This window comes from Candidozyma duobushaemuli (assembly GCF_002926085.2).
Source record: "Candidozyma duobushaemuli strain B09383 chromosome Unknown D_B09383, whole genome shotgun sequence".
In the NCBI taxonomy this organism is placed as follows: Eukaryota; Fungi; Ascomycota; class Pichiomycetes; order Serinales; family Metschnikowiaceae; genus Candidozyma; species Candidozyma duobushaemuli.
Genome location: NW_020289898.1, coordinates 607,172 through 618,628, shown reverse-complemented (window position 1 = coordinate 618,628; position 11,457 = coordinate 607,172). Strand labels below are relative to the sequence as shown.

General features: G+C 46.5%; 3 protein-coding genes and 1 non-coding gene across 4 annotated transcripts; 1 reads left to right on the top strand and 3 right to left on the bottom strand. All coding sequences in view use genetic code 12, as the record gives it.

Moving 5' to 3' along the window:
- Nucleotides 1-2,699: 2,699 nt before the first annotated feature.
- On the top strand, nt 2,700-4,202 carry CXQ87_003873 (TFIIH/NER complex subunit; the record flags this gene model as incomplete). Its single annotated transcript, XM_025482332.1, has 1 exon — nt 2,700-4,202. The coding sequence occupies one exon, from the start codon at nt 2,700-2,702 to the stop codon at nt 4,200-4,202; it is 1,503 nt and encodes a 500-aa protein (XP_025336950.1).
- Nucleotides 4,203-4,254: 52 nt separating this feature from the next.
- RNR3 (Rnr3p) lies at nt 4,255-6,867 on the bottom strand (the record flags this gene model as incomplete). The annotated part of the gene is made up of 1 exon (XM_025482331.1): nt 4,255-6,867. The coding sequence occupies one exon, from the start codon at nt 6,865-6,867 to the stop codon at nt 4,255-4,257; it is 2,613 nt and encodes an 870-aa protein (XP_025336949.1).
- A 1,217-nt stretch (nt 6,868-8,084) lies between these two features.
- CXQ87_003871 lies at nt 8,085-8,156 on the bottom strand. The gene has a single exon. It is a non-coding gene; the product is annotated as a tRNA-Cys (tRNA).
- A 953-nt stretch (nt 8,157-9,109) lies between these two features.
- CXQ87_003870 (uncharacterized protein) lies at nt 9,110-11,002 on the bottom strand (the record flags this gene model as incomplete). The annotated part of the gene is made up of 2 exons (XM_025482330.1): nt 9,110-9,941; nt 9,975-11,002. 2 exons carry the CDS (start codon nt 11,000-11,002, stop codon nt 9,110-9,112), a joined length of 1,860 nt encoding a protein of 619 aa, XP_025336948.1.
- Nucleotides 11,003-11,457: the final 455 nt, after the last annotated feature.

The following is an 11,457-nucleotide window of genomic DNA, read 5'->3' as shown; positions in this document are numbered from 1 at the left end:
ACGATTTTTCGCAGCGAACAATAGGCGCCCAAAGGCGGGGCTGACTGCAAATGGCACCGACTTACACATTTTGATCACCCATTTTGATCACCATTTTGATCACCATTTTGATGGTACTACTGTCTAGTTCTACACCATCGCCTGCCCCACTCGGTAATTCCGAACCCTTAAAAAATATCCACCTTCAAGGCTCTGACAAACGCATCTCCTGCGGGCGGGCGCGCCGCACCGCCGCTGATGCAGAGCCGCCCCGCTGCACATGAGAAACCGCGCCCGAAACGTGCACTCGCCTAGTAGTTCCCTGCATGCATCCGCCAGCTAGCACTTCCCAGCCACATGCTCTGCATTAGCCACGCTGATTACAAATCCTAATACGATCGTTTCTAACGCTTCTACATTGATATGAGCCCGTGGGGGTTATGATCGTCATCGGACCCTCCACCGCTCGGCCATCTCTCCGCTACTACTTATATGGCAGCGGACCGCTCGTGGCTACTTTGCGCCTAGAGCAATTTCTACTTTCATGAGCCACAAGTGCTCAGCGCCAATATCGAGAACGGAAGAGATGGAGCTAAGGATGTCGAGGTCAGGAGCCGTCAAGAAATGAGATTACATAGCGGTTAAGCTAAAGTCAGCTTCATAACCTTAAAGCTCCATTACCTCAATACACTGGCAACTATCACCGACTGAACCCTGAAACCCTGAAACCCTGGAACTCAAACCCTTGATGCTACGCGGAATTCTGGGCACAGCTCCCGGAGACGCCGCATCCATGCCGATGACGAAACGGACAAATACAAAAGCTTAAGTTTGCCGAGGATTCCAGGGGGTATTTTGCTGCCGAGTTAGCCCGACTAGTGTAGAGGAAACGTGGGAGAGAAAAGGTTGACAAGGAAAAGTTTGAAGGTGAACATTGAAATCTTGGAAAATGTAAAAATCGACAAAGTGTGAATGTACGAACCAGTGGACGAAACAGCACATGCTAGACTAAGATGACCCACCTGAAAAGGTCATTATTTTGCCCCTCCTCGTCTTCAAAAGCCCCCTCGTCTTCAAAAGCCCCCTCGTCTTCAAAAGCCCCCTCGCCCCCAGCAAAGTAGTAGGCAGACATCAACGGTATTCCAGAGAGGCTGCCAAAATTAGCTTTTCAGCATAGTGCAAGCCCGGCATTCGGAGGCGGCACGACGTATTCAGCATGGCGTCGTGGCGAGTTCTTGCACATCAACATGGCGAAGTTACACAATACTGGCCGACAAGAACCATTCTTTCGAGCTTATCTGGCTTGTCATTATCATGTGGCGGTGCATTTGTGGCAAAGCAGCCAAGGGATACATGGGTGGATGAGATACATGATTGGATGATTGTCGGGATGGAGACCGGTAGAATAGGTTTTCGACAAGTTGGTTTAATTCGAAATTTGGGAGCTTTCCGTTTGACGCTTTCGAGGCATGCCATGTTACCTAAATGTGTTTGTTTACGGAAATTGGGGGTTTAACCGGCCGAGTGGAGTGCCGATGGAGTATCAAAGATCACAAGAACTGGGGGTATTCACCATCTGCTGTGGCTGTAGGGCTGTACAACGGCTTGTAAACTCTTGAGTATGATCTGTAAAACACGAGACACATGAAGGGAGGAGGAGGTTGAGGAGAATTTCCCAAGGAGGGTTGAGTGTTTCCGCAGCTTTATCCTGTGGTATTGGGACCAAACGCAGCGTCTTTGGTTGCTAAGTGGTCCTGAGGTACAGTGGCTTTTTGGTGGATGGCCTGGAACGAGGTGGTCTGGTCCACATGTAGTGGTTTTGATTTCATAGATAGGGGCGGTTTCCGGTGGAGGAGGTGGAGGGGTCCACACGGGTGATCAGGTTGGAGCCATGATTGGACACTTCATACATTTGGAGATTTGCCTTATCTGATGGTAATAAGGAATAGACATTTATTGGCTCAATTATCAGCCTAGAGGTGTCTATTTGATATTGATACAGTGGCTAGAGGGCCAATGCTTTTTGTCTTTTTACGGTATTAGGCTTGAATTGAGGCTGATTTTTTTGCACCCAATCGTCCTCCATTGTGCTTTCTTTACGACCTATTTTCACTAAGAGGACTACGTTTCAGGACAAATGTTGAGAGCTTGAACGTTTCAAAGCTGTTATGATGAAAAAATGCCCTAGCAGCATAGAAATCCTGTTACACGGTTATGGATAAGTATGCCAAATGTGCCTAACTATTGACCTAAAAGCGCCCGGAAAGCTGTTTTATAATATATCAGTGCAAGAACACCTCTAATAGAACTATGATGCCTTCATTAGATCGTGGAGCCAGAAATGTGCACCTTATCCATATACCCACAAATCCAAGCCAAAAAACAACCCAAGCCAAACACCAAATCATCTTATGGTCATTTTTCAGAATCATTATAAACGACGAAGAAAATGGAACAATCCATATCTTCGAAAATCAATTCTTTTATTGTCTATCGATGCCATTAGGCCACTAACAAGGAAGTACTACATCTTCGCGATATCAACTCTCACCTTAAGTACTACTACTACATCACCACGCCCCCATTGAACAAACCCCGCAAGCAACAGCGGTACTGCATCCTCGTCAGCGTATAAATAAGGACCCGAATCCTTGACCTTTGAATCCTCAAGTTTCAATAATCCCATCCCTGCAATCTCATAATCACTCCAGTTGACTCAGATGTCCTTCAAACTCACGGTCAACAGCCACTTGGAGGGGCTTCCGAAAGTCGTGCAGCTGAAGCTCTTTGATGCCCCTGCCACGTGTCTATCGATTTTCAGACTTCTCCCTCCACTTGCCAAATTCTACGTGATCAGCATGCTTTTCAACGAAAAGCCCGTGGCAGTGAAGGATCTAGAGAAATGGACACAGCCTCAGGCAAAAAGGCTTCAATTTGACGCCCTCAAAAGACTCAAGGCGCTACATATCATCGAAGAGGACGCCGGAGGAACCCATTTACGACTTCACCAGACGTTTAGAAACAACTTCAGAGACTGTCTTACAGGCACCCAGGCGCCCAATGCATTCGGCATTTTGGCCACAGAACCGCTGGATGACCGGGTCAGCATTCGTCTATTGGACAAGTTTGCCTCGCAGAAGTGGGAGACGATTTTGCATTTCATGGTCGGAACTGAGTTGCCTGCTGTTCCGTCGAAATCCGTGCTTTCCTTGCTCAAGCTGGGTGGGCTTATGGAGGGCCACGGCACGTCCGCTGGAAACCTCAAAATCACGAATCTGGGATTTCAGTTTCTTTTACAAGACGTCAATGCTCAGCTCTGGGCGCTTTTATTGGAGTACTTGAACTTGACACAGGATCTCCATATGGACCCTGTGGATGTGCTCAATTTCATCTTCATTTTGGGCTCCTTGGAGCTCGGCAAGGCCTACCAGGTGGCCTCATTGAGCGACACCCAGATCTCCATGTTGCCAGATTTGCGTGACTACGGTCTTGTGTATCAGCGATCTGAAAACTCCTCGAGATTCTATCCTACGCGTCTCGCTACGACCCTCACGTCTGAATCTACAGGTCTCAAGACGCCTTCGATGGTGATGGATCAGCATTTGCAAAGCGCCGAAGCCGATACAGACGACTCGCTGCTGGGTCAGATCATTCTCGAAACCAACTTCAGTATCTACGCTTACACGAACTCGCCCTTGGAGATTGCCATTTTGAACTTGTTCGTGACCATGAAGACCAGATTTGCCAACATGGTCATTGGCACGATCACGCGAGAGTCCATCCGTAATGCTCTTCAAAACGGTATCACGGCTACACAAATCATCAATTTCCTCGAGGCCCATGCCCACCCTCAAATGCGTGCTTTGGCCAAGGAGAAGCTCGACAAGAAGATCGAGTTTGATGTTTCTCACAATATCAACACCGCAGGTGGAGCTCCTCAGTCCAAGGCTGGTGATTCAGGTGTGGCTCAGCATCGTCTTGAGGTCTTACCACCCAATGTCGTTGACCAAATCAAGCTCTGGCAGTTGGAGTTGGACAGAATCCAGACATTCAACGGATACTTGTTCAAAGACTTCAAGAACCAAAGCGAGTTCGATATTTTGTGTAACTACGCTCAAGAGGTGGGTGTGTTGATCTGGTCGGAGAAGGCCAAGTTGAGGTTTTTTGTCACCCAAGACGGTATGGCTCAGGTGGCTGATTTTGCTGGAAGAAAGCTACGCTAGGTGATCGTAACGAGGGTTGGCTATTTACATTAGAAAGGCTATTTACATGTCGTTAACCGGAGCACGCATCGCAGTTTTCTGGGTCGCTCAAATTGCATGAGACGGGCGTGTCGGAGTATATGTCATATGAGTCGGAGTTTCTATCGTCAATCGTTGAGGAGTTTGTCGTTTGGGTATCGTTGTATCGTGTGGGGGAAGGTCTCACTGGTTCTTTGCTTAGCATGAAAACCCTCGCAACTTTTGGAGGTCGGGCCGTGGAGATGTTTCCAATCTCTAGCTCATTCAGGGATCTCTTGGTTGGCCGTTTCTCGACATAAACTTTACGATCGAGCTTCGTCGAGATCGGTGTGGCGCCTCTTGAAGTTTCTTCAAGCACCTTTTCGTGGTCGATGGTGAACTGGATTGCTCTGGCTGCTCCTTGCGTCCTCAAATAATACATTCCCGTTTTGAGGCCCTTCTCCCAGGCATAAAAGTGGCAAGATGTGAGCTTGCCAAAAGTAGGATTCTGCAAAAAGATGTTCATGCTTTGCAGCTGGTCGATGAAGCGACCGCGGTCTGCAGCCATGTCCACAATGACTTTTTGGCTGATTTCCCAGACCGTCTTATAGAGCTTTTTGAGTTCCAGAGGGATGCCCTGGATATCTTGAATCAGGCCGTTGTCCATGATAATTCGGTCCTTCATGGCAGGGGTCCAGATGCCTAGATCAATTAGATCCCTCAAAAGGTACTTATTCACGACCTGGAACTCACCGGAAAGCACACGGCGCAGGTATATATTAGAGGTCACAGGCTCGAAGCACTCAGTGAAACCCAAAATCTGGGAAGTGGACGCCGTGGGCATAGGGGCACAAAGAAGGGAGTTTCGAAGGCCATATTGCTTGATTTTCTCTTTTAAGTCGTCCCAGTCGTCAAAAAATTCTGGTTTCAGATTCCACAAGTCGAACTGTAGAAGGCCCTTGGACGCTGGAGAGCCTTGGAAAGACTCATATGGACTTTCTCTGATGGCTGACTCGAGGGAACTTTCAACCGCACCGTGGTAGATGGTTTCGAATATTCTTCTATTGAGTTTGGCAGCTTCCGGCGAGTCGAACGGAATACGAAGTTCCAAGAAGACATCAGCAAGACCCTGGACGCCTATAGCTATTGGGCGGTGTTTCTTGTTGGACACCTCAGATTCGGGGACTGGGTATTTTGTGGCGTCGATGACAGCGTCCAAGTTTCTGGCTAGCGTTTTTGTCACCAGGTGGAGTTTATCGAAATCGTACGAAACCGTTTTCGAGTCGCTATGGTCCACGAACGAAGGAAGCGCCAACAGGCCCAAATTGCACACAGCAATCTCCTCTGGAGACGAGTATTCGACGATTTCACAGCACAAATTCGAGGACTTGATCGTGCCGAGGTTCTTCTGGTTCAGCTTTTGATTGCACAGATCCTTGTAAAGCATGAACGGCATGCCCGTTTCCGTCTGAGACTCGAGAATCTGGGACCACAATTTCTGGGCCTCCATGGTCTTGACAGCGAGTCCCTGCGATTCGTACTCAAGGAAGAGCTTTTCAAATTCTTCACCGTGGACCTCAGAAAGCCCTGGAGCCTCGTCTGGCGAGAAAAGCGACCACAAGCCGTTTTCCTTGACCCTCTTCATGAACAAGTCGGGCACCCAAAGAGCGTAAAAGAGGTCCCGGGCTCGAGCCTCCTCTTTGCCATGGTTCTTTCGCAAATCAAGCACATCTTCAATGTCAGCGTGCCAGGGCTCGATATACACGGCAATGGCACCGGGTCTTTTGTTTCCGCCCTGGTCCACGTAACGGGCCGTGTTGTTGAAAACACGCAACATCGGCACGAGCCCGCTGGAGGTGCCGTTGGACGTTTTGATGAGGGACCCGTTGGAGCGGATATTGTGAACATGGAGCCCGATTCCACCGGATCCCTTGGAGATAAGGGCCGTTTTGTGCAAGGTTCTGTAGATGCCGTCGATGGAGTCGTCCTCCATGGCCACAAGAAAGCACAGCAGGAGAAAGTTATTGGGAGTAGCAGCATTGAATAAGGTAGGCAGCGAGTGGATCATGTACCGTTTGGACATGAGGGTGTAGGTTTCGGCGATTCTGTCCAAATCGGTCAGATCCCCCTTATAGTGTATGCCCACGGCCACACGGAGAAACATGTACTGGGGCGTTTCAGCGACGATATCGTTCATCCTTAGAAGATACGCCTTCTGGAGCGTTTTCATGCCAAAGTAGGCCAAATCGAAGTCACGTTTCGGCACCACAAGCCCATTGAGGAAGTCAGCGTGGGAATGCACGAATCGGGCGATTTCCACGTCCACAAGCGGATGTGGCTGGCGCGTTTTGGGATGAACATAGGATGCCAAAAGCTGGAAATTCTCAGCAAAATCGGCCTCCACGAGCCGCTGAGTTCTGAAAGCCTCGATTCTGCCTGCCAAAAGCGCGTAATCAGGGAAGAAAACCACCCGTGCTGCCGCCAGTTCGGCGACTAGCAGGAGCAATTCAGCGCTGGATAGCGAAGAAGGAAGTGCTTTTTCCACCGAGGCCACGAGCGAAGCGGTGTCGTTTTGCAAAAAAAGCCCGGGCGAAAGGAAGTCCAAGAGCTGTCGGAGCCGCCGGGCCAGAAAGGGCAGCGTGCCGTGGCGCAGCTCAACTGAGGCCATAGGAAGAAGAGTGGTTGCAAAATGATGATATAACGCAGCAATGCGCGCCATTAGTATACCGTTTTGGGAGGTGGCGAGGGAGTCACTTGGGGATTTGAATACGATTTCAAAATTTGGAATTGAGCTTGGATTTTGGTATTATGGTTTTATGAGTGTGGGGATCTGGTGATTTTATGGATTTGGGGTCGTGGGATTTGGGGTTTTGGTGGGTGATGTAGGGGAGAGGTGGGGCTGCTTAGTAACGGTTTTCGCAGCCAGTGAGGGTACTAGAGGAGGTGGAGTTGGAGATATGGAAGAGTTAAAAGAAAAACAGAGTTGAGGTTTACATGAATTTTTGAAGAGTTGGGGAGAAGGAATTATGTTTAAGGGTTCAGCAGTTGCGGTTCGACTGAACTGTGTATCTATGATGGATGGTGAGGTTCTTCCAGAGTAGTATATAATCTCGATTATTCTAGTGCAGTGATAAAGATTGCTCGAAGGGCGAAATCAGTATGAAATGATCTTTCGGAGAAGAGGAGATAGATGAGATTTGGAGGTTTTGAAAATTTGTATATCTTTGTTTTGCTTTTCATCCACGATTTCAATGGGCTGATGTCAGTAACATGCTAACTTATGACAGGCTGAACACACGGAGACACAAGGACAACTTTAAAGAGGGATTGCGAGTCTGAAGGCTGAAAAGATGTGATACTGTAGCTTCATTGTAGAGAACGCTATAGATTTCATTGAGTTCAACGGTAGTTGGTATGGTTGTGAGGTGGATGAACCTGTCATTCACGGAAAAAGGAGACTTTCAGTCCACGATAAAAGTACTTGAGAATTAGAGAAAACAGTCTTCAGAGTCTAACATATATGACTCCTTTTAAGTCTACGAAACTCCGAGTTGAACCCGCCTTGAGGACCTTCATGAATCTCCATTACATCGACATTCTCGCAGCTGTCAACGTCTTTGAAATTATCAGAATCTACTGGGTTTTCCCTTTCGACGGATTTCCAAAAGCCTCGTAGCAAGACTGATAGCTGCTGGGTTGCTCCAGCTTTGTGTTTCCCTGGGTGCAAATTATGATCAGGGCACATAGTAGAATGAGGAGGTATGCTAATTGAATGACGAACGAAATAGACCGTGCAGAAAATTAAACATGGCAGGGAAAAAGATCAAACGACTACCATTTATTATCTTTCCATTTATAAAATAAAAAAAATGGCAAAAAAAAAAAAGCTCGCGCTCAGGTTCGAACTAAGGACCAACAGATTTGCAATCTGCTGCGCTACCACTGCGCCACACGAGCCGTTTCGAGGGATACTGTACTATGCCTCTATATAGGATGCACTTGTGGCGTCTATATGCAGGTAATCAAATTTCAAAATTTACGAACTCCAGAAAACTTTTTACTTTTTGAGTTTCAAGAAACACGTGCATCAATTCAGTGCATTAGGCGCTTAATACCGTACCACTCCCCGGTACTGCCGTGCCTATACACCATCAAAAGGGTAAAAGGGCTCTTCTGTCGTTGGAAACTAGTAACCATACAGTGGAGCTTCACCATGGAAAATTAACTTTTTTAGCCATCACCTCTCGAACTTGAATCTACCTTATAATATTTTCAACCATCCAATCTCCACGAAAGTGGCCTGATTCTCCGATTTCCCTTTGTTGGTGGGATGACTTGCATGCATTGTGCACTACCTCCTAGAAAAGCCCTTTTTTGCAACCATTTCCAGTAAAGCCTTTCCCTTCACTTTCAATTTCAACGAAGTGTTTGCAAAGTACTTGGCGTATACAGTTCTATGTAGGTCTTAAAACTATATAGGTTTTGTTGGAAAGAATTTATTATTCCTGGCATCCTCTTAATTTAATAATCGATAGAAAAAAAAAGTTCGGTTCAGCTTTTTTCAATAATTGGCATCATACGTCGATGGAAAAGGTGGAGAGCAGTGACAGTGGGAGTAATCCAGAAAACATAACAAGGGAAAGGATATAAGGGGATCTTTGGCCTTTTCAAAGGGCTTCGAGTTTTTACCCCCTTGTGTCAAATAATTAATGAATGAGCCTAACTCTGCAAAAACTGAAAGTATATTGTAAGCAGTGGTTTTGTCGAGATATTGGTTCAAAATATGAAAAGAATTGTAGCAGAAGGACTTCAGTGAAGATAAACCAACCGGCTTTTCCCCCTTTTTCTCCCTTTGTCTTTTCTACCAATATATCTGTAATAGAGAAAAATTCCATGGCAATACGAAAAGCTCAAAGAAGCTCCCATAATTTCTCCTCAAGAGCCTCCGTCTCCTCACCAACGACATCAATCCGCTCTATCGCCGCAAGTTTTGAAAGAAACGGCGTCATCCAATCTGGTGTTATCGTCACCACAAGAAAGTAGTCCCTGTGCATTGTACTCGATGCTAGCGATGGCGCTAGTCTGGGGATCTGGCATTTTGTGATTTCGCCTGGGAGAGGATACTCATATTGCTTATTCCCAGAAGGGTGCCAAGGAAGAGAAACACCAAACAATATTCCGAGACACTTCTTCAACAATGGAAAACTCCTCTCAGTGCACAGCTGCTTTTGTCCTTCCATAATGACTGTCTTCTCAACAATCGTTATATCTATATTGCTGATGCCCAAAGGCTTAGCTTCTTCTGTAATGATGCTAATTTTAAACGCCTCCTCAAAACGCATTCCCGGTACCACCTCCTCTTTTTGAACCACTAGGACAAAGTAGTTGGGGTTCTTGGGCAAGAAGTCGTAGCTGTCATAGAGAGACAACCAGAGTGACTTCTCAAGCTTGACCTGAGAACCAGAACAAAGCGAGTATCCGTCTTTTCGATAAACCAACGCACAGGCAGGGTCGATTTTGACATCGAGATACGAAAAGGGCTTTTCGGTCTTGGCGGGAGGATCGAGCAATGAGATAGTGGTGGTGGTCAAGACCGATCCTTTCTTGTCTGAAACGGATATAGTTTGGTATCCCAATATACCAGCTTTGGTGCTGGATGTTCTTTTTTCGGTGTTTCTTCTGACATCTTGCATCACCAACGGCGATTTCGGAAATGTATCAACGTGAAGCAAATCTCTTACTCTCTTCACTTACTTTTCGGGGTAGAAGTTGGACCTTTCGGGCACTGGTACGCCTATGCCAATAAGAGCAACGAACCTCGAAGAACAAATTCTCCAAGTACACTCAAAAGAAACCTCATATTGAAGGGCGTATGTTCTCGAGCAGTTTTCTGAACTGAAGCTGGGACCTAGGTATGGAAGGCGGCATTCGTGGAATTTCGAATGAATCACAACAGATGCTTCACCGGGGGTTCTATCGAAATGGTCTGGTGAAATAGAAAACTTGAACTTTGTATCCCGCAAAGTCTCATCTTTAACGTCTTTGCAAACAGCAAATGTGCCGTTCACGGGAACTTTACAGCTCGTGAACTCCTTGAGTTTCACCACAATTCTCCTCAACACTATGCCCCGTATACAACCACAGAATGCTGGTTTCTTCAGGTGCAATCGGATGTTAAAGTCTGTTATCATTTTGCCCGGACACACAACGTTGGATAGCTGTGAAAACTCCACGTCCTGGTCAAAATTGTAGTCCACCATTAGGGTGGCCTCGATGGGATGGTCGTTTTTCGAATCTTGTGGTTCAACAACTACTGTCGATGAAGGCTGACTTCGAATATCATGCCAGCTGAAAACCGACTTTCTGGTGATACCGGGCTGGAAAGGAATTCGTTTTTTTCCAACCCAAAGACAGTAAAGCTCATAAAGCGCTCTATCGTCTATAGGAGTGTTCAAAGCATTGTCTCCCAAAGCCTCTAGAGGGTCCACATTCAACAGTTGTCTTTCCGTGACGCACTGAACGAGTCTGCAATTTGAATCGTTCAACGTAGGTCCTGATCCTAAATAGCTGATGCCTTCTTTCCGTCTGGCCTCCTTCACAATGGCCTTTTCGTCGAGGGAGCTTGAATCTGGAGTACGGAGTTCAAGGTCTGTCATCATCCACATTGTATTATCCCCCGCAAAAGCGTACACTTCATGGGAAGCATACGCCTTGGGGTATCTCTTGATTACCGAGGCTACTTCATCCTCGACCTCCTTCTGGTCTTCTGCCTTTTTGAAGAAATAAAGGTGTTCTGTCTCCATGTTGGTGGGATGAGTGGATTGGTGGTGTGTTTATAAGTGAAGAACAGCAAAGGTCGTAGATAAAAGAGATATTAAATTCGCAGAACAAGAATATGATATCCACTTTCTTTTGCAGATCAGCTCAGTAGATGGGGGGGGGGCAAAAGGCGGTAAAAAATAGTGGTGCCTGGGTGGTGTCGGGCGACTGGTATTATGAGTGTACAGCAGATCAAGTAGGGTGTTGTGGAATATTAGACAGTTGTCATTTTGTTATTATTTCTGTTAAATAATTCTGTTCAATTATTCTGATTAAACGGGAAAATATACTTAAGTCTACATAAAAGCCTATCCCATTTGCTTAAAACAGAGAAGTCTTGTTTTAAAGAAGTCTTGTTTTAAATGATTCAGCTAGTGAAAAACAATGACGTTTGTGTTCGAGCAGGTGTCAAACGATGTGGTTGTATTACAAATGCTGT